At 36.7% G+C, this 19,137-nt stretch overlaps 1 protein-coding gene across 3 annotated transcripts; it reads left to right on the plus strand.

Annotated features, from left to right (window-relative positions):
* The first annotated feature begins 955 nt into the window (after positions 1 to 955).
* On the plus strand, positions 956 to 17,598 carry CISD1 (CDGSH iron sulfur domain 1). 3 transcript variants are annotated; one of them, XM_074374036.1, is made up of 4 exons: positions 970 to 1,125; positions 6,840 to 6,934; positions 7,856 to 8,061; positions 14,591 to 17,598. In XM_074374036.1, exons 2-4 carry the CDS (start codon positions 6,895 to 6,897, stop codon positions 14,678 to 14,680), a joined length of 336 nt encoding a protein of 111 aa, XP_074230137.1. In that variant the 5' UTR covers positions 970 to 1,125; positions 6,840 to 6,894; the 3' UTR covers positions 14,681 to 17,598. The 3 variants fall into 3 exon arrangements, with proteins under 3 accessions (XP_010956262.1, XP_074230137.1, XP_010956263.1); XM_010957961.3 differs by lacking the exon at positions 6,840 to 6,934 and adding an exon at positions 7,358 to 7,381 and having other exon boundaries at positions 983 to 1,125; XM_010957960.2 differs by lacking the exon at positions 6,840 to 6,934 and having other exon boundaries at positions 956 to 1,125.
* The last annotated feature ends 1,539 nt before the right edge of the window (positions 17,599 to 19,137 follow it).

Genomic DNA, 19,137 nt, shown 5'->3' on the forward strand with positions numbered 1-19,137 from the left:
GGGTGCTGCCCGGACGAGCGAAAGGCGACCTGGATGCCACGAACATGCTTGGCCTTTCTCATCCCCACTTCAACTGGCATTACAGTGCCGCCAGGGCTCTTGCGCCTTCAGTCATTCAGTGGGCGTTTCAGCGCTTTCTGAGGTCCACCTCAAAGACGCCAGGGGCTCCAGCTGTGTGGAGCGGTCAGTCACGCGTTAGGAGGCTTGGGAGGCAGTAGCTATGCCAACGGTGCCTTGAGAGATCACCCTTTATCTGCATTCACCTCCCTCTCCTTCCCCGCACAGATACAGTAGGAGTAATAACAGGCAGCTTAGAAGACGAGCCTTTAAGACACCCTTGGAGTAATCCTAATCTTCCCCAAATTGGTGCCCCTAAACAGCTTTTATTTAAAAAAATTGAAGCCGACACTGATTTCAGACAGTAACAGAATAATCTTAGTTCTTTTTTAAGTGTGCACATTCTTAAAGAGAAATGAGCCACGTTTTCTTCCTCTCTCCCCCTCGACCCTTAGTGCAGGTTCCAAAATCCTCAACAGACGGAGAATTGGGTCGAAGGCAGAAGAAAGGGGTGCACACTGAGAGCGAGGGAAGATTCTGGAATGGGACACACAGTTGGTTCCCTGTGTCTGCCACTGGCAATTTCATATGAAAACTGGACCTGAAGATACCAGACTAAGCAAGAAAATTTGGGGTAAAAGCTCAGATAATCTGATTATGGTATTGTATCAGCACATGCCCTCTGCCCCGAGAAATCCGCACACCTGGAAGAGACGAAAAACCTGGCCCGGACTCCCGATTCCAAAGGCCCGGCCCCTCGTGATTGCGCAAACTCAGTTACTACCTCTCCAGGTCTCTTCCTCCTCCCCCTCCTGCGGCTGTCAAAATCCAGGCTCGAGACTTCCTTAGGCAGCTCTGCGCATGCTCAGCATCAGCCGGGTTGAATAGTACACACGTGCTTACGGCCCCGTCACTGCGCCTGCGCGGTAGCAACCTGGAGCCGGTGCCCTTAGGACGGACGCCTGTCACACCTTGACTCCAGCTGCCCGCGCGAGCCGGTTTGTGCTCAGTTCCCTGTGCACACCCTTGCAAGCGACGGCGCCATGAGTATGACTTCCAGCGTACGAGGTGAAGTGGGGCCTGGGAGCGGGTGAGGCTGGAGGCCTGCGCACCGGTTGCAGCTTCGTCAGCGCCTCTCTGGGTTGTTCCCACTGCCCTGCGCGCCCGCCTGTCCTGTAACCTTGAGATGCAGAAGGGCAAGCGCTCTGCCGGCCTGCGGGCTCCCTAGGCCGCACGGGGGGAAAGGGGAGAGATCCGGGTATGATCCCCGGGCGTGGGGGCCATGCAGGCATCTATCCAGGTCTAGACCACGTTTCTCCTCACTAGCCAGACCGTATATCGTAATGATCCCGCTGCGCTGCTAGCTTTTCTTGTTCTCCCCTGGGACCCCTCTGTGTTACGTCAATGGGCCTGGATAAAAGGAAAGGTGAAAACAGAAAGAAAGAAAAACCGCTACTCCTTCTCGTGTTTAAATCACTACGGAGTGAGAATGTCGGTTTCCTGCAACCCTCAAGCGATGCATGACTAATAACATCTTAGTTTTGCACATTTTTTAAAAGAGAAGAAACCCAATCCGAGGTCTTCAGTTTCCCAGTTTTTTATTATGCCTCTGGCATCTGGCGCTCGGTGGCAGTAGTCCAAAAGAGAGGATTGAAAATCGAGCTCCTGGGGCTTCATGTTTCTCAGCCTTGCTTCCCTTATACTGGTACCCAGCGTTTGGAAACATTACTTCGCAGAAAGTCCCGTTAAAAGTAAGAGACTTTCTAGAAGTCAGTTAATGTGGAGCTTCACTTAATAACAATTCTTGGTGGGGTGTTAATTGTTAATAAAATACTGTGTGCCAGCTACGTGATACATGTGATCTTTGCCCAGGTATAAAACGCCATACCTCAAGGTTTAGTTACATGTAACAGTAGTTAAGTAAAGGTAAAGAGATTGTCCAGAAGTTAAATAAAAATAGCCTCCTTGATTCATTTGGTAAATATTGAGCCCCTGGAGTGCAAGGTTATGTGAAAGATCTCTACTGAGTTGAGCCCTAATCTTGTAATAGATTCTATGAACTGGAGAATTCCACTTGTTGCCAAAAGTTACCTGGCAGGGTGAGGGTGAAAACCCATGACATTTTTAAGGTACTAATGGCAGTGTTTAGGAGGTGGTTATTTGCAAAAAATATTTCAAAGGATACTCATCTTTAGGCTCCTTTAAATAGAGGCATCTTGGTGCATTTAAAATAGGGAGTGATTTTTGTTTCTGTTTTGTTGTAAAAAAAAAATTTTTTTTCAGGAATAAGACTATTGTGTAAAATAAGATATTCATATGACTTGAGCTACTGATAAGTTTATAGGAAGACAGTTTACACTTCTGTGATATGGGCCAAAAGGTTCCAAAATGTATTTTTTAAATGTGGAGTCATTTTCTGTAGATGGGCACTAAAGTTTAGGTAGCATAATATTAAATGTGAAGTAGGTGAACCCTAGGACTTCTTAAGACTATCTGCAAGCTAATCTTTCTTGCAATCAAGACAAGTTTGTTGTTTTCTTAATTTAGGGGAATCCTCTAGGGGATTCCAAAGGTAATTTTCCCATTTGCCATTTTCTAAGGGATAGGAAATTGCTTGGTGAAGTGGGTCATTAGCCTAAATTTTTAAGTACTCAACTTTTTTTATGAGAAGTAACTACTTTTTATCACACCTAAAAGCATAAAGATTGTTGTGAGGACCGTGGGTAGAGAGGCCCAAAGCCTTTGTAAATCACTTCTACTGGTACCTTCTTCCTCAAATATAGTGGTGGAGCAAGGTAGGGACAGAATATCCATTCTGTAAAGTTTAGATCTCAACTTGTTCTACTCTCAGTTTTTCAGCCAAACCTGTTAATTCCTATAGATTGAAAATCAATTTAGATCTTTTGATTTGGGGGAAGAAAGGACCATGTCTCTTCTCAGTTAAATAAGTGAATAATCATAAAAGACTTAGAGTGGTATTTGGCAGTGGTAAGCATTGTATATGTTAAATTTAAAAAGGGTGTGTGTATGCGTGCAGAATACTTGTTTATATTAAGAAGAAAAAAAAGGGTGGGTGGTTGAATGAGAAATAAAATTAATGGAGATCAAGTCAGGACACAATCTGGGAGAGGCAATGAGGATAAGTGATTGGAATTTGAAATCCAAAGATCCGAGTCAGTGAGATGGCTCTTGAAACCTGTTTGGTTGATGATACCAAACTTATTTTTCACTTGATACCAGATATTTATTATTGTTCAAAAATGATCAGAAACATTAAGTGGCTTTCACTGCTGTTGCGTCACAGGTCTATAACGACAACCAATAGATGACTTTTGGGAAGTTTGCTAAACTTCATGCTCCTTATTGCCTCAAAAACTCATTAAATCTGCTCTCATCCTTAATCCCTTCCCTTCTATTTGCAAAGAAGAGATTATCTGAGGCTGTTCTCTCCATATCCTCCAGATGCCATTTTCTCCTGCTCCCGTAAGCTCTTGCCTCAGTAATAATACCTATTGCTCTTAATTCTTCAGTCCTCCCACAGGGATTTTCTTATCTTCAACCCATAGTCAGTCATAATTCACCCTTATCTTAAAAAAAAAGAGCTGAGTAATCCAAATATTTTTAAAGGCCTTCCTTACTTCTGCTGTCCCCTCAAATCACTTTTGTTTTCATATTTTGCTTTACCCTCAAGTTACAAGATAGGCATTAGTCTATCTGCCTTGCACTTATTATATGTCCCAAACCCCAAACACTACAATGCATGTAACCAAAACTGAATTTCATAAATTCTTATTCTCTGGCTGTTACATTATTATTTCTTTTGCTGAAACTAATTCATAATTTTCCAATACATTTAACCACACAAAAATACTGTTTGAATCCAATAAATTCATCAAGTCATTTAAGGTAACTCTTCAAGGGCTTTTTTTTTTATCTGAGAAGGAATGTGCAGACCATACTGCAGATAAAGGAGAGAGCACCTATAGGTTGTAAACAATAAATAATGGAGTGATTTGAGCTATAGATGAAACAAGATGGGTGGTGAGTTAAGCCTTATTGGAGCTGAGTGAGGGTAACTGGGAGTTCATTATAGTACTTCCTGTGTGTGTCTGAAATGTTCCATAATACAGTTTTATTTTTAATCTCAGGAAGTATTTAAATTCCACGCTTTGATACAATAGATTAAGATGAGGTCTAAGAGAAGTCATTTGGTGTAAGAGCAATGTGATAGTAGGACGGACAGAGGGAGCCACAAGTTCAAATTAGTTATCTGTTACTTCTTTTTACTTAACTAACATTGAAGACCACCTGTACAGCAGGCCTTGGGAGAAAAACATTACCAGGCACAGCCTACTAATCTGGGGGAGCCCTCAAGCAGGCAAAGATTTAAACACAGCTCCCCTCCCCCTTTCCTGAGATGAAAGGAGCATTCTGATTCTATGGCAGTTGATGCTGGGCAGGAGAGGACAGTTTGGGACAGAAAAGGGTCTAAAGGAAAAGAAACAGGGTGAGACTTCTGTCTTAGGTTCAAGCAAAATGATTCTCTTGGTAGAGAAAAGCCAAGAAATAGGTTGTAAACATGGGTGTGAGATTTGGAAATAAGTTGATGTTTTTTCTATCTCTGAATAATTCAGAGAGAAAACCAAAGATTATACAATAGGAGGCCAAGGGAAGAGTAGGAAAGGGAGGGATTATTTAGAAATGTATTTTTTGTATTTTGTTCTTTCTATTCATGGTATTTGTATAGGTAGAAAGCACTGTTAAGCAAGTTTGGGTAAGGTGGGGTTTGATCTGACTATAGGAATACTGTACCTTGCTAGGGGTCTACAGAGAAGAAAAGTAAGGATAAACTAGAAGAGGTAGAGATAATGCTCAGGATTTTTTTCTGGACTCCAGTTCTGAAAGAATGTCTGAAAGGTGCCATCTGAAACATCTTTAGAAACTGGGTCTTGGTGAAGTACCTTGTTCAATCAGAGATGGTGTCTATTCTTAATAGACATGTACGCTATCAAGACCTAAATGTTACTTGGGTTTTGTTTTTATTTGTTTACTGTCCTGGGTTTTCAATTGTTTCTCTAATTGTTGACTTTTGAATCTATCCTCATTCTTGTCTGTCTCTGTATAGTTTCCTTTTCCTTCTTTTCCCTAGAGTTGCCAGTGGCATCCATAGCTTTTTGCCAGAAAAGACTGATTCAGGCTGCAGTAATGAAACAATAAAACAGCAGCATTTTTCTTATTCTGGAAACTTTTACAGTTGTCTCTAATGAGATTAGAGAGTTAGAATTTGGAAAGGGGAGAAGGATGGAAGTACTTTTTTTAAGACCTTATCTAACCCTGTGGTTCTAAAAAATTTATTGGAACAAATACAAAGCCATTTTCCTAGCACATATATGGCTTTGTGACATTTGTATAGGGTCCTGAGTGACCCTTCTTAGGGAGTGGGATCACAGAGTGCATGTTTTGATTCCCCATGGGACAGCCACTCTTGGGTGATACCTACAGTCAGTTCCCTCGTCAGTTATTCTGTCATTTCTTTCACCATCAAAAACTCCAGAGGAGGTAAAGATTTTTAAAAAAAAAGAAAAAAAGCCACCCAGTGGATTCAGTTGGTAATATAAGAAAAGCAAATAGAAGAATGTTTTCATAGCTAAGAAAGATTCTTTTGACCTATCGTGAGTGTTGGGTAGAAATTCCTGTAGGATTCTCTTTTTATATCATGAAACAGATTAATCCTAGCAAATTGTAGTTATTCTTTGGATCTCAGCCTTTATATAATAATACAGGCATCATTAAAACAAATCTGTTAGAGATTACTTCAAAATTCACCTCGAAAGTGAAGTATAACTAAGATCAACAGCCATTTAGGGAATTGTGTTATTTTAGTCCTTTGGGATATTTACCCCTTTGTAAATTTATACTGAAGATTTAACATTTACCAAACATTATTGAGCACATACTATACAAGGCAGTGTTTTAGCCCATTTTGTGATGGGTACATTAGCTATTCAGAGTGGCTTTCCATTAGCTAAGTGTGGATTGCCATAGCTGCTGACATTTTCTTAAGGGAGTTCCATGGCAAATGAAAAGATCATGAATCAAGCTAGAAATCAGAGTGAAGTTTCAGCTCTGCTTAAAGTTGCCACAGAGTGATACCATGAAGCAGCACTAAAATTTGGGAAATTGACACAGGGTGTGTAGTTAAAAATATCTCTTCTCAAAAGTTTGAAGCTGTCATATGACTTGTTAACTTTTCTCAGTCAAGTAGCACTTGGGAAGGACATAAAATTAATGTTTATTTTAGGGGATTTTGGCAGGGAGGAATAGAAATGTATGGGCAGGGAAACAAACGAAATTTCTTTGTAGAGAAAAATACTGTGGTTGCAAATAGAATCGAAGGAACATGCTAATTAGAAACATTTGATTAAAACTAAATTATTAAATAAGCTACCAAGATAAAAGGGACTAAGTGTGAGAGTGGTTGTTCCTTTCCGTTAGAGTTTTGCAAGAATGAGCTCCAATTTTATGGAAAGTACTATTAGGTTGAGTAATTAATCACATTAGTACAATTAGAAATTTGACTCAATAGTGCAAATAATTCTTACAGTTAATTATTCATTATATGTTTTTGTTTGGCCTTGGAATGTGTTTTTTGTACTTATCTCTCTAGGGCTTTATTTGATAGTCTGGGAACTTATTTCAAATACTGTGAAGATCTGACTCAGGAAGTGCTGGGACGCAGTCCAGTGTGTTTGTCCTGACCCCTGTTCAACTTCTTCCTGCAGTCCACTCCATGCTGGGAATAGACCACTCTCCTCTGAGGCTGAGGCTAACCAGACTATGCAGAACTCTCTTCTCTCCAAAATTCTCTGGAACTGGGGTAGCTGTTAAGTGCTTGGGTTTCTAAGGGGTCTTTGAAAATCTGTGTGAAAAGAATCCATAGATGGCTTATTGGTCAAGCAAGTAGTTGAGCAGAAAAATGTCATGAAATTTAAAATGAAGTGTGTAGGGAATTCAGATCATCCACTGGTGAAGAGTAAAATTTTAGAATTTATTAAATGAGAATCTAACTGTAATTATATTTTCTATGAAATTAGTACATTCCAATTTTTATTTTGATAAGTTACTTTGAAATTAAAAAAAAAAAACAACAACTTTTGAATGACTTTGAAGCCCAGAATCCTGCTGGATATATTCCCTTGAGTGTTTAATATTAAGGGTTGGTTTTGTTTTAATTATCCTTTCTTATTTTTTCTTTGGATACCAATTCTGTTTGTGGTTATGCATTTTTAAATGACTAAAGGACCTACTATATAAATGAATTCTGGTGAGTCATTTTGTTAACATTATCACCTCCTGATTTTTGGGGGGAGGTGAGAGGGTCTTATTTGTAATCTGAATTTTTATGGCCTTATTTCTAATCTGAATTTTTTCATGTTAATTTTTTTAAGCTAAAGATATCTGCAAGCTCTCATGTTATTTTAAATCTATTTATGAGCACTTAACAATTATTAAGCTTTGTTTTTCCTTCTCCATCTATAAAATAATTTTTAAGTTTCCCTCTTCTATCTTAATTTAACTAACATCACTCAATAGAAAATACACAATTGCCTCAGTAAGGGCTGAGGAAAATCTTAACCAAGGACTGTTACACCAGTGTGTTCTGATCATTTCGTTAACATTAAGACCCTTTGACTATTGGGATGCTTAATATCCCCAAACGGGATTCCCTAAATGTTCATGTTAGGTTATTAGTGTCTGTTTTGGCTTTGCTCAAACCTGTTTTCCTTCCCTGCTCTAGTTGAATGGATCGCCGCAGTTACCATTGCTGCTGGGACAGCTGCCATTGGCTATCTAGCTTACAAAAGATTTTATGTTAAAGATCATCGCAACAAGTCCATGGTAAATCCTCACATCCAAAAAGACAACCCCAAGGTAGTACATGCATTTGACATGGAGGATTTGGGAGATAAAGCTGTGTACTGCCGTTGTTGGAGGTCCAAAAAGGTAAGAGAAATAAGTCCTCTATGTCAGTGCCACCTTTAATATAACATTTCCTTTTGAACTATTCCGTCAAACTGGTGTCATCGGATATTGTTAAGATATGCCTTTTTCTTTTCTTCCTTTCTTTAATAGATTCTGGTTTTCTCTGTTTTCCATGTACTCTTCAGGAATATATTCACTAAAATGTATAACCTCCATGCAGTAAAATTACATCGTACCCTCATTGAGTTCAGGTGAATGTAACCATATTCTTGACCAAAGAAGAGAAAAAAAAATCCCTTTTATTTACTCTTAGAATTTTCTCCCCAGGTGGCTCTTAGCCTCCCCAATCTCAGGAAAAGAAGTGTACAGCCTAAAAATGAAGAAATAGAAGAGGTGATTTTTTTTTTTCCTTGAGGTTTCAAGCTCCTGAATTCTAGGACAAGTTTTAGAAATGTCAGGAGAAACTTGTGGAAAATCACCCCTGAAATTTCTTACCTGGTAAATATATTGACCCTGTATCCTAAGCTTTCTATAAGCTGCACCTCCTAAATGTAAATATCTAACACAGGATTTTTTTTCTATCTTGAAAATTTCCTTTTGTGAGAATTGCATTTTATCAAGTTCCATCTAGAAATGTCATCTGTGATATGTGCAGCTTTTAGACAGTGATGATAGCTAGTGATCTAAAGATGGTAAAATGCTTTCCTAAGGTCACGAAGCGAACACTTCAGACATTGAATGACTTCAAAATTTCTGGTATATTTTGAGAAATCTGGTGAAATACTATGTGTACTGCCACTATTAGCATTTAAATAGATTGGATTTCACTAAAGATGACACTGTAAGTCCTAAGAAAATGGACAATAAGAGTGATATATCTATTTCTGAAAGCATGTTATGTCAGGGACCTCTTCCCACAGTGGAAAGCCATTATCACAAATCACATATCACGAATAACAAAGAAGTCACACAATAGTACTAGAAAGCATATTCCACTAACCTGCTTCTCCAGATACAACTGATCTTGTATAATCCATTGGTGATACAGTGCTTAGATCATGTTATCATGTCTGAAAACTACTTGATGAACATGTAGAATATGAACCAAAAGTTAATAGTCCCATTACAACAAATTATACCTTAAGAAGAGCACTATTCATTTGGAATGTGATTGTTTGTAAGCACTAGTGTGTTGCTAGAAAATAATCCTCAGTAATATTCTATAGACTAGATCTGGTGTGTTTTTAAAAAATTAACACCTGTAATAGGTTTCATTCTGTTGTTGCTCACCAAAATATAAAAAATACCTTTAGAAATCACGGAATCTCTAAGTCAGAGTTGTAATAGTTCTTTAGTCAGTGATCTTAAATCGTTCATTTAGCATCTGTTATGCTTACATGCATGAGAACAGTTGAATAGTAAAACAGCAAGTATTGTAGATGTGTATAGTAGATGGAGTACGAGTGCTTTAAATAAAAGGAAGAGCTTACACTCTGGGCTAGAATCTTCTGGGAAGGAGTAGTGATAGACATGGAAGTTAAACTGCCCCTGGAAAGACCTGTGGCATTGGAATACACTAGCAATTATTGGGGACTCTTTCTCAGAATCTGCTAGAAAAGACTCATGTGAACAAAGATGGATCAACGAGGAATCTAGTCTGGTCCTTGCACCTCCGTCCCCCAAGGAATAAGTCCAATCTGAGGAGTGTCTTGAGTACCAGTGTGAGGAGTTTGTGCCTCCTGACATGGGGGAGCTCCTTGTCAGGGGTTTCAGACCTAAAATTATACTTACATTATATTATATATATATATAATATATATGGGAATGGAGAAAAATGAACAGATACATGAAACATTTGGAGGGAAGGATCAGCCAAGTGCAATGACTGATTTGCATGGAAGATTGGGGAAGGAAAACTAAAGCTCGTGGAAGCCTGTAGGATTGGAAGAGGTAGTGCCATCAACAGCAATAAGAAATTCAGGGTGAAAAGCCAATTTTCCAGGACGGTGAAGAGGAGTTCAGTTTCAAAGAGTGACTTTGACATGACATTTGAATGGCAATGTCCAGCAGACAGACTGAAATGTGGGACTAAAGTTGAGACATCAAGGTTGGAGATAGAGATCAGCAGAACGGATGAGTCAAGCGCAGGAATGCAGCAGATCCTTGATAGAGATAAAAATCAAGGGCTGAGTATGAGATCTTGGAGAATTTTCTGCATTTTGTAAAGATGAACAAGAGCCAAAAAAGGAGATGAATTAGGCCAGAGTTACAAGAAAACTAAGACTATTGTGGCCTCACAGTGGAAAAAGGAGACGTTTCAAAGAAGGTTCAGTTGTGAACATCAGCCAGTGCAGAAGCCCACGAGGTGAATAAACTATCACAGTTGGATTAAACAATTAGGCAATTGACCTTTTGGTGTAATTTCAACAGAATAATTAGAATAGTTATGTTCAAATGGGTTACAGGATGAATTACTACTAAAGAAATGCTAAAAGGCTGAATATATGTCAAAATTTTGGTAAATGTGACAGTGAATGGAAAGAAAAAGAAATACAAGGACTGCTTGAGTGAATTCTGAGGCTTAGCTCTGCTGTCAAGTAAAGGGTGCTTGCTTTGGTTGGGTGTTTCCAGAGGGTAAAGGGTCAATAAAGCAAATACGGACTTTTATAGAATAAGATCTCAAGTGTTTCAGGAAGAATCACAAATGGACACAAGCTAGTGGTTTAAATGTTTATTCTTGACTTTATAAGTCAACAAAACATTCCAGGATTATTCTTTCATCATACAATTTAGATTTTCCAGATGATTAAACTGGAGATGGCCGTTTCCCATAGGTAGACTTCAAGGAAAGGAATGCCAGCCCAGTCATTTATTTTCTATTTTCTGTGTTGTCTTTCTTTTTAAGCTTACCTTTTATGCTATTATTAATCCTTTTTGCATCTATGATTTGTCAATTCTGAATTTTCACTGAATCTTGGGTACTTTTTATTCCCACATGAATCAATTAAGAGTTCACTTTGAATGTTATTCAAGTTAATGGATGTTCTTATTCTCCAGACATCTTTGGAAACTCCCTCACATTCCTGAAGTTCCTAAGGTTATCACACAGGTGCCAAGTCACAAACTTACATGTCTGCACAGAAAACTTGTAACTAATACCTTTGATTAGATGGCGATATTCGGTGGTTTTTTTTCCCCCTTCATATAACCAATTGTGTTTGAAATAAAACAAAATTTAAACTCCTATCTAAAAAAAGTTACATGTGATATAGACTAATTCAGTTCTAATTCATTCTTTGCTTAAATTATAGTTAATTGACAGTATTGCACTAGCTTCAGGTGTACCATGTTTTGTGCAGATTATATTCCACTATAGGTTATTACAATATATTGGATCTAATTCTCTGTGTTGTACAGTAAATATTTGTTGCTTATCTATGTTATGTGTAGTAGTTTGTATCTGTTAACCTCATTCTCTTAATTTGTCCATTTTTTTCCCCCGCTTCTAATTCATTCTTAGGGTATCATCACTGGTAACCTATTGTGTGTGTCTAACATTTTGAGCAGTTTTCTCAGACCTAATGAATCAGATCTCTTAGTCATATGCAGAAATTACCTCTTATTAACACCTCACTCCTCTCCTCTTCCCCCGAATTGGCATGTCCTCTGCTGTTTCAGAAGCCAGCCTGTTTCATAGTATTTCACAAAAAGGCTACCCACAAGTGAAATGGGAGGGAAAGGAGCCAATAGAATGGAAATGATTAAAGCGACTGCAGGGAAAGACTCTGTTTGAGACAGCGGTATGTTGAAAGAGGGTGGAAGGAGATGAAAGTGCACACACAGACTGGAAACTCAGCCTTAAAAAGGAAAATAGTCTTAGTTTCAAAACAAGGTGAGGGAACGGTGTTGTAAGAGGGAAGAGCATGCAGCGGAGTCTGACTAGATTCCCACACCCCACTCACCTCAGGTAGGTTACCTCATCTGCTGAGTTGTGTGAGGGCCGTTTCGGAGGCAGGGGAGAGTTTGAACAAGGACAGAAGAAGAATGCAGACTAAGAAATCATCAAGAAAGAGAAGATAGGTGAGCCAGTTCACATCAGGAATGCAGCTGAAATGAAAATGAAATGTAACTGTAGAATCATTTTCTTTCCTTAACAACTTCAGGATTTGAGTTGGGTTTTTTGGTTAGTAGTAGGTTTTTTTTGGTTTTGTCCTGTGTGTGTCTGTGTGTCTTTGTGTCTGTGTGAAAGAGATCATTTGCATCCTATTAATGGTTTGTAAGTGAGTTGCACTAACTTTATTTCTTCATAGAAGCAATATTCTGAAAATTGCTTACATTGCTTGCCCAGTCCACATAAGGACAGCCTTATAAAATCTTAATTTTTCTTACACATTTTCCTATTATATCTACTATCTTACATCTTACTAAAGTAAGTACGGAAAAATGCTATAAAATGTCATATTCTCTCAGGTAGTCTCAAAGATCTCATTGCTTTTGTTTTCTTTCTCAACCAAAGCAAGCTTGTTTCTCTGAGCAATTTATGGTAATGAGCCAAATGGCCCCAGACAACTCCTTTGGAAAATGTAAATCAAACTCTAAAAATACAAAGGTTGGAGAAAGATTTTTTTTAAATTTTTGTTTTTGCAAGTAGAAGAGTTAAGTTAAGGAAAAATATATATTTAGTTCCATCTTGAATCACCCTAAAAATAGAAACATCGTAACTTGAGATGTGAGACTTGTTAAAAAGAAAGAAATCTTGTATTTTTTTATGAAGACCTTGATAACGTAGCTAGCTTTCCAAGTGGAGAGCAAGGATCTCCAATGGGTTTTTTTTTTCTCCTAAACATTTATTCCAACCTCTTCTGCTACCTTCTTTTCTCTTAGTTTTAAAGATATTTGAGATTTGTAGTTTTGTAATTGGGTTAACAAATATGAATAGGGTATTTTCTGGACATATAGGACATTCAGCCAGTTTAATTCACAAACTTTTCTCCAGGATTTGTTAGTAAGGAAATGCTCACATCTTAGAACAAATGTTAGAAGCATCTGTGAGCTATACTTTTTTCCTCATCAGTTTTCTGACCTTTATATTTTTAATTTTAAGTACTGATATTACACAAATTGAATTAAATATACCCTTTGTGCTTTTTGTAATTTAAGCTCTTCGCTTGACATTTTTAACACATTTCAGAATTTTAAATGAAAGAGGATTATTAAAATTCACATGTTTTCATCACATTATTATTTAATACAAAAACTGCTATACTTCCTAGATTACGTTTGAAAGTATATATCCACAAACGTGTTTTCTTTGTCCTGCATAGAAAGGTCAAAAATAAAACAAGATACTTTCTGGAAAAAACACAAAATATTTTTATGTAATTTACCATTTGAATTTTAATGCCAAGTAACTGCCATTCATACATTTATACTATATTAAGAATTATGAATTGACTTCAATAAATATATTCCATTAACATATACAATGTTTTCTTAAGAAATTGCTAATTCTGTGTTGAAATAACTCATTTTGGCTCTTGGTTGGAAAAAAAATGTTTAATCTTTTTATTAACTTAAAATGAGAAATCTCTAATGAGTAAACATAAGAATGCCTAATCTTCACATGAAGTTTGAGAGATGATTCTGACTTAAGTCACTAATTCCTGGGGTTAAGTGATATAGAAAGTACTATTAAAAGATATCTGTGCCCCTAAACAAAGTGATTTTGAATACTAAGTTTACATTTAAAGGCATACAAAACTTTATATACTTTAAAGAAGCATGAAAGTTTATTAACAAATAGCCAGGATCTACTTACTATTTTTTTAAAGAAATATTTATTTCTTTACTTATTTTAAGATCATGATGAAACATGTGAATTTCAATTTTTAGGCAGAACCAGATTATTATTCCTATTTTAGATGTACGGCTTTCTTTATCTTTTGTATATTTCTCCTTAGATTTCTCTCTGTTCTTTATTCGATATATGGAGAAAAGTAATTTGAGAAAATGTATTAGTTTTCTAGTATTATCAATGTGAGATTTAAAAAGAAATAAAATTTAAACATGCTATTTCAGTAAGTTATTTGAGACTTTTCACAAATATTTCACTTTTCAGAATTCGTTTTATAACCTATGTGCATAAAACCCTACAGTGACATGTTTTGTGTGTGCTGTTTATACAAATTGAGCTTTTTACAATGTAAACTTTTATTCTCACTGTAAAATCATCTGTTTGTTTATTAAACATATGTCACTTTGAAATGCTGTTCTTTGCTGTGGGATACATTTTAGTTTTTTTTTTGTTTTTTTTTTAATAACCTCTTTTCCTCATCCATGCCAATAAAACACTGAAAGCTTGGGTTCATGTTTTCGCTGCAAGGACTTGTTTTTAATATGAATATTCTGTACCACATCTTTTGATAGAAGTAATGTAAATTTTGTGTACATTTATATTGCTGCCCCAAGATAGAATTTATACCTGGAAATAGAAGATAAGCACATGATACTGATTTTGCAGTTAGACATTTCACAATCTCTCTCTTCCTAGTTCCCATTCTGTGATGGAGCTCACACAAAACACAATGAAGAAACTGGTGACAACGTGGGACCCCTGATCATTAAGAAAAAAGACACTTAAACAGACACTTTTGATGCTGCAAACCAACTTGTCGTGATGTTATCACCCGACTGTTTAATTTAGAATGACTACCACTTCTGTCTACTTCACCTCCCCTGGGTTCTAGATGTGGTATATTGCAAACTACAGCTTTCATATTCACGGCACTTGCCTTACTTGTTGAACCATCGTGGTGCACATTTGTTTAAACCAAAAAAAAAGAAAAAGGAAAAACCAACCTCATGGCCTGTGGGTTATTTTGGTTTTGTAAGGATCCATTTCTTTACATTTAAAAATAATGACATTAGCATATAAGATGTTGGATGTTGAAGTTAACATATTAAATTATTCTCAAAATCATGTATGTGCAGATCATACTTGTAACTTTCAAAGAAAAATTAACACTTTAATATTACTTAGGAAACTAGAAAGTAAATCGGGTGTGGTTAGGCTACATTAATCTCTTAATAACAGTCTGGGAAAAATCTGTTACGACCTTGGCTTTCTTCTTGACAGTGGTAATGACACAGAAAATACGGCCTCTGTGTTTTTAATCAAAATGAACTTTGAATGTTAATTCTGCTTAATTCTAAGTGAGCCAGGTCAATAATAAAGGGGCAGGAACTTCTCTGTATTCATCTCCATGGATATTTAATTGGTCCATTAAAGAAATGAATAGTGGAAATTTAGATCAAAGTGATTTTAGATTTAAAGTAGTTATGAAGGGATGTCTTAAAATGTAATGTTCCAGAATTCTAGCCAAGAAGTGGCAAGCACTTGAACTAGGGACACCGAAGGAATTGGAGCACATGATGTCAGGTCTCTTGACTGCAAAGACACATCCGTAAAAGAAACAGTGGTCGTGAGGCCAGATTAAAGGCATGGGAAGATTTTTATTTCCTCATTCTTGATCATCAGGCACACAACTGATTCTAGTAAAGGAACTATTTCGGGGGGAAAAATTACATCCTCTCTCAAATTGTATAATCTTTTTTTTAAAAGCAAAATTTTGAAGACAAGTGTTTGTTTATGTAATGTTCTTCAAAGACTTAGACCAGAAACATGGCATTTCATTGCTAAGTCAGAAAAAAGAGAATATGAAAACAGAGAATAATTAAGAGCAATAGAAGAATTAAGACAGGAGTAGTTAATATGTATTAATTAGGTTTTGGGTTTTAAGAGTGAGAAGGAAAAAACATGGCAAAATATATATGTAATGTAGGCAAACGTAGTTTGAAATTAACACAGGTTAACAGGTAAATATTCTTACCATTTTTTTGCATACACTTGAATTCTCAGTAGTAGTCAATTACAATTTTCTACTTTATAGAATCCAGAATTACCTTGGAAGTCACAGGAATCAGTGAAACCAAACATTAGCATTCCTGCATTTCGTGTGATCCCTGATGTTTTTTAAATGTATGGTTTTGTGTATTATGGTTAGGTAAAGTTGATCCCAAAATTCTGTGTACTGGTTTTTAAGTACATGATTTAGTTGAACTTACCTTGAAGGCACATCTTCAGCACAAAATCTAAAGTACTACAAACCTTGATTCTACCTACAAAATACTTGATTGAGCTTTTCCCAAGCCTCTTCCCCTCCTTTTTAAGTAAGTATGATTGGGTCAACAAAAGAGAGCATCTTGCTTTTAAAGGGTATTGTTTAAAAGAAAAATATATCTGTGAACTCCCAAAGTTACCAATGAAAGGATATCCTTTGAACAGACTAAGCTGTATTCTTAATTTTGAATTTGAAATAGTACGAGTCATGCATTTTTATAGCTAGTGGAAGTATAAAAAGAAACCAACACAAGTGCTCAAAACTGTTTTTCAGTGGTGTAGGTGGGTATGTTTATAGTGAAATTGGAAGTGATCACCTAACTGTGAAATGCACATCTACTGTAGCATTTTGATAATCCAATATGATAGATAAAAGTCATCCCAAGATCATGTTAAAATTCTATTGCATGCTTTTTGAACTAGAATTCCTTTAGGATGTTAAAACTTTTTCATGCTATTTACTTAACCTAAAAAGTAAAGTAGGTGTAGTTAAGCTAATGGGAGGTATTTTTACACAAAAATCTTTGTGTACAATTACTGTTCTCATGTAAGCACCCTAAAGCTTCTAATTGCTTTTTCATTTGATTGAGAGATCAGGCAAGTGGGCTCCCCTACACTATCACCACTTTTTTTTCTATCATTTATGTTTCAGTGATTGCAATAAGACTTTGTGCCAGGCTGAGAAATCTAACATTAGGAAGAAACTTGTTTTGCAGTAATTTATAGCGACATTCACCTATTCCTGCAGACAATTCTTAAAGTGTTTATTATAGACCATATAATTGAACACAAAAGATTTTGGAGTATTAAAAGCTTGCAGTTTAGATTATATCATTTATGACAGGTTATATAATTATGATAATCTATGATTTGGGGTTATTTTCCTTGACAGATTATAACAGATACAGTCATGTATACCAGTCTTTCTTCAAAGTAGCTGGATTTATTTGATTTTATATTAGTTATGAAGGATTTTGTTTTAAGATAAACATGGATCAAGATTCCTAATTAGCAAAATGTTTAGTGCTTGGGGATCTATGAGGGTGTTTTACTCTACTAGTTGTCAGAAACTGCTTTTCCTCCCTGATTTTAACACTGATTTCAGGCAGAGCCACTCGCCTTTTAGCCTTTTAATTGAAATGGTTCGACCAATGGCATTTTAAGCATTTGTTTGCAGATTCTAGACCAAGATTAAAAAAATGTCTGCATCCACATGGGGAAAAAAAAGGGTTGATAGAAGATCATCAAATCGAATTTAATTTTTATTACATGGTTATTCCAACTTCTGTGATATTGAAGTATCCTTTTGTGAAATGTCGATAGTGGTGTTAGTTGCTTTAAATATTCTTACCTGACAGAATAAAAAGTTGGCAGCCCTGTATCGGCCCCTACTTTTTTTTTTTAACTGCTTCATGAAATCTAAAAATCTGGGAACAATTAAGCGAAGGTTTTTATCCAAAGTTCTGAGACAATTTTATAAAGGTATTAAGATAATATAGGTTTATTGATTTTGTTTATATATTTGAAATTTTTCATATATGACTTTTAGCACAATGCATTGAGGTTTCAAGCAGTTATTAATGTAAAAAGTTGTTTTCACTTCCATTCAATTTATCATCATGAATCCAAACTAAGAATAATGCCAATCCATTCCAACCCCTTCACAACCTATGACTTTAAAGGAGAATAAAATAAAATACACAACATTGAGATTTGCAGAGGATGATTGTTAACTGCACATCTGCCTTCCTGAGAAAAGTCTTTTTTTTTTTTATGGACTTAAGAAGTATTTGATAAACAAAAGAATTGCATGTATGAGCTGAAGTTGCCAGGAATCATGCCCAAGGGGAAAGACTAAATAAAATTTTAATCAGTAAATGAATGAATATCTTTCAGATTATAAATCAGGGGTATTAGTACAGTATTAGCCCAAAGGTCTCTGAACAACAAAAGTTCAACCTCAAACCTGGAACAGAAGCGTGCCAAGCTGAGAATGTTGTCAGTGAGGCATTGTGTACACTGGCTGTTCTTCACTTGCGGTAACACCTTGCCCCTGAGTCTGTTTCTAGTTCTTCCAGGCTGTCCCTTACAGACCAGCAGAAGTCAAGACCTGGTTCTTTCAAGTGCTATTTCAAAAGTTGTCTTCATCTGTAAGTATACAGAGTTTTATAGATTCCCAGCTCTATTTTGCACTTAAAATAATTTTGAACATTGCCCATCAGGCACATGCTCATTAGTGTAAGATAAATTGTTTTTCTGCTGCTAATATCTGCCTGCCACCATTTTCGTTTTTAGGTTAGGCAGTGGCTCGTCTCACTCCGTATACAGGATAGACATGAGAGGTGGTGTTGCTTATGGCTCTGTCAACCATTAAACTTAACTAAATCTGTTAAATTAATTTCAAAATCTCCCAACGATGAAAGCTAGAGTTCCATTTATGTACTTCATGTCTGCACAACAATCCTAAACTTTCTTGATCCAGGCTCTGCCCCTCCTACACAGTAAGGCTGTGTATCACCTTAATACCATGATGATTTTGTACGTGTAGAATTGATCAGCCTTCATCTTTCCAACTCGCAGTCTGCCCTGCAGCCATCACATGAACATTTTTATCTCTCCACCTCCACAGCCCTTCCAGCAAGGAGCATTCTAACGATCACTTAAAAGAACCTCATCCCTTTCTCAATTAATACTATTTCTCTTAGGATCCACTGGGAAACTGCTTTTAGCACAGAAGTTGCAACATTGGCTTTCCACTGCTGGTTACTGCTTCTAGTGCTACGCCACCTAGTGTAGAGTCTCCGGTAATGAAAATATTAAATCATAAATTGCGTCTCTTAATTTAATAATGCCATCCAGCATATGGACTTGAGTAAGTCCCTGATCCTGAAGAACTTTTGTGCTCTCAGAAGTGTGGT

The sequence above is a fragment of the Camelus bactrianus genome, chromosome 11, assembly GCF_048773025.1.
Source record: "Camelus bactrianus isolate YW-2024 breed Bactrian camel chromosome 11, ASM4877302v1, whole genome shotgun sequence".
Classification (NCBI taxonomy): domain Eukaryota; kingdom Metazoa; phylum Chordata; class Mammalia; order Artiodactyla; family Camelidae; genus Camelus; species Camelus bactrianus.

What these genes read in the sequence shown, in the direction of transcription:
- CISD1 (XM_074374036.1), top strand. Translation starts at nt 6,895, where the DNA reads ATGCAGAACTCTCTTCTCTCCAAAATTCTCTGGAACTGGG. An exon ending in CAAAATTCTCTGGAACTGGG is followed by an intron (nt 6,935 to 7,855) that starts GTAGCTGTTAAG and finishes TCCCTGCTCTAG; the next exon opens with TTGAATGGATCGCCGCAGTT. An exon ending in GTTGTTGGAGGTCCAAAAAG is followed by an intron (nt 8,062 to 14,590) that starts GTAAGAGAAATA and finishes CTCTCTTCCTAG; the next exon opens with TTCCCATTCTGTGATGGAGC.